The following is a 2,468-nucleotide window of genomic DNA, read 5'->3' as shown; positions in this document are numbered from 1 at the left end:
GGGGGGGGGGGGGGGGGTGGGGGCAGCGGCGGAGCAGTGACGTCATCGTGATGTCAGGAGAGCCCGACTACAGCGAGAGAGGTGGATTGTGGGAGGAGGGCTCGAAGCTTGAGTTTGTTTGGATTTCTGGGGGAGTGTGGGGGGGGGGCCAGAGTCCACAGGCCGTCTAGGAGGGGGGGGACTGAAGGGGTGTGATGTCATCGTCTCTCGCTCACACGTCTCTCTCTCTCTCTCACTCGTCTCACGTCACTCGACTTCTGCTTCGACCGGACCGAAGACAGAAGAGTTAAATCCAGCAGAAGTTTGTCCTCGTCCACCTCTGATGTCTCTCAAAGCTCCGTCTACCCGACCAGACGATCTGGAGAGGAAGAGAAGAAGTGATTATTATTCATCAGGAAATATTCAGTGAAGTCTGAAGAGCTTTGATCAAGATAAGCTTGTTCTAGGTGCTTTTATTGTGAAACAGGAAGCTGTTCTCCGTCCACTGAACAAAAGAACATCTGTTAGTGAAGACGTTCTACATTCAGAGAGCCGTCCTCAGTCAACAGGAAACAAGGACGTGTTTCAGTTGGCGTGTATTAGAGTGTGTGTCACAGAGTGTGTGGTGTACCAGGCCTGGCTCTTGAGCTTGCGGAGCTCCTTGGTGGCCCAGGTAGCCAGGGTCTTTGTCTTGGTGGTTTTGGAGCGTCGACCCTCCGTCAGCAGGTCATTGATGAGCGGACGAACCTCCACCATCTTCATCACGTCTTTACCGAACGCAGTGCACAGGTCTCTGAACACAAACACACACGAACACACGTCAAAGACCTGACACTGAACCCAGAATGTGTTCTGGTCTCAGATGTTGTGGTTCAGGTTTTCCATCACTAGTCAGAGTGGTGCATGATTTATCTTCATAGACCGAACATCAACATTCAAACACTCCACCGGTCACCCCTTCTCTCCCTTCCTCCTCCTCCCCCTCACCCGATGAGTCCAGCAGCGTTGGCCACGACTCCATCAGAGTGATCTTCATCCTCCGCTATGTGATGGATGAAGGAGAGGATGAACTCCACCCGAGGCTGAACCAGCATCACGTCAGCTACAGGGACAAAGAGGAGGAGAGGGTCAAGGGAGGAAGAGGAGGATACAGATGAAAACATTTCATCATCTTCATTGTTATATTTTGTTGAGTCTTGCAAAACCAGGTAGCCGTGTATTGGGCCTTAGCCTGAAGCTCTCTGGGTGAAACAGACTCGTTAATCTACGACGTCGTAAAATCCTCCTGATAGTCTTCAGTCAGGAGGAGGAACCGACGTCGAGTGCTCTCTACGAGGTCTCTTACGGTGCACGTTCTCCTGGTCCCCCTTCAGGCCCTGGATGATCCCGGTGTAGGCCTCCAGACAGCCCTCCCTCAGCTCGTTCAGGTAGTCCACCATGTCGTAGTCCGTCTGAACACAAACACACAGACATGTCCTCATGTGAAACCATGACATCACAGATACTGTTTCTTTACATGATGCATGATACCACGTCACCATGGTTCCCAGGTGTTTACCTTCTCCACCTGAGCCTGGGAGGCCTGCTGCAGCGTGTCCAGGACGATGTCCAGGTACTTCTTGAACTCTCCTCCGATGGCCAGAGCGATGTCTCCGAACGCAGACAAGATCTGAGGCTTCACGGACCGATGGACGTTCTCGTTCTGGAGACAACAGACACGTTACAGAAGAACTGAGGCTGGAATCAATATCAAGACATCAGACGGTTGACTTCTCTATAAAGAGACCACTAGGTCATGTTTTCAAACACCAAAAGTACCAATCGTTTAAATTGTTGTTCTTCTCTGACTTCCTTCACGGTTATTGATCCACTACAGGAAGTGAAGTGTGGAGGTCTCAGATAAATGTGGTTGGTGTTTACATCACACATCAGCGTGGTGCATGATTATCATCAAGGACCTCAAACACATCAGATCCAGGGAGCTAATCGATGAATGATAAGACGATGAAGATGAAGGACGGACTCGTCTTCCTCACCCCGAGGTTCTCCAGCAGCAGCTGCATGATCTCGTCACAGAATGGCAGGATGTTGGACATCAGAGCTCTGCACAGGTCGCACACCAGACCCACCGCCGCCAGACACACCTGTAACATCGTCATCATCATCAACGGGGTAGTCATGGAAACCAGGCGGTGTGTAGGAGGAGGAGCCTGGGGCTGAAACCCCCGACCCGATCCATTAAACTACGTTTACGAAACTCTGACTCCAGAATGTGAAGTGTGGAGGTCTCAGATAAATGTGGTTGGTTTTGTCATCACAGTCAGCGTGGTGCATGATTATCATCAAGGACCTCAAACACATCAACACAGCAGGTGGGTGACTGTCGGAGCCTTTGCGCCGCGCAGCTTTACCGTCGGAGCCTTTGCGCCGCGCAGCTTTACCGTCGGAGCCTTTGCGCCGCGCAGCTTTACCGTCGGAGCCTTTGCGCC

General features: G+C 51.8%; 1 protein-coding gene and 1 non-coding gene across 2 annotated transcripts; both read right to left on the bottom strand.

The window, feature by feature from the left end:
- Nucleotides 1-6: 6 nt before the first annotated feature.
- On the bottom strand, nucleotides 7-2,459 carry LOC116379764 (importin subunit beta-1-like). The gene is made up of 6 exons (XM_031841729.1): nucleotides 2,016-2,459; nucleotides 1,538-1,681; nucleotides 1,325-1,430; nucleotides 967-1,081; nucleotides 611-772; nucleotides 7-358 (listed from the first exon to the last, which is right to left on the bottom strand). Coding segments are annotated over exons 1-6 (672 nt in total). The 5' UTR covers nucleotides 2,160-2,459; the 3' UTR covers nucleotides 7-357.
- LOC116379765 (small nucleolar RNA SNORA79) lies at nucleotides 1,164-1,300 on the bottom strand. Its single transcript, XR_004212469.1, has one exon. It is a non-coding gene; the product is annotated as a small nucleolar RNA SNORA79 (small nucleolar RNA).
- Nucleotides 2,460-2,468: the final 9 nt, after the last annotated feature.

Source organism: Anarrhichthys ocellatus, unplaced genomic scaffold, assembly GCF_004355925.1.
Source record: "Anarrhichthys ocellatus isolate YVR2014 unplaced genomic scaffold, GSC_Weel_1.0 scaffold5135, whole genome shotgun sequence".
Taxonomy (NCBI): domain Eukaryota; kingdom Metazoa; phylum Chordata; class Actinopteri; order Perciformes; family Anarhichadidae; genus Anarrhichthys; species Anarrhichthys ocellatus.
Note: the sequence above shows the minus strand (reverse complement) of the source record. Positions and strands in the feature narration are given on the sequence as shown.

Coding starts and splice junctions, on each gene's coding strand:
- LOC116379764 (XM_031841729.1), bottom strand. CDS start 2,159: ATGACTACCCCGTTGATGATGATGACGATGTTACAGGTGTGTCTGGCG. Junction 1,682..2,015: donor TGCTGCTGGAGAACCTCGGG/GTGAGGAAGACG, acceptor TGTTGTCTCCAG/AACGAGAACGTCCATCGGTC. Junction 773..966: donor AACGCTGCTGGACTCATCGG/GTGAGGGGGAGG, acceptor GTTTGTGTTCAG/AGACCTGTGCACTGCGTTCG.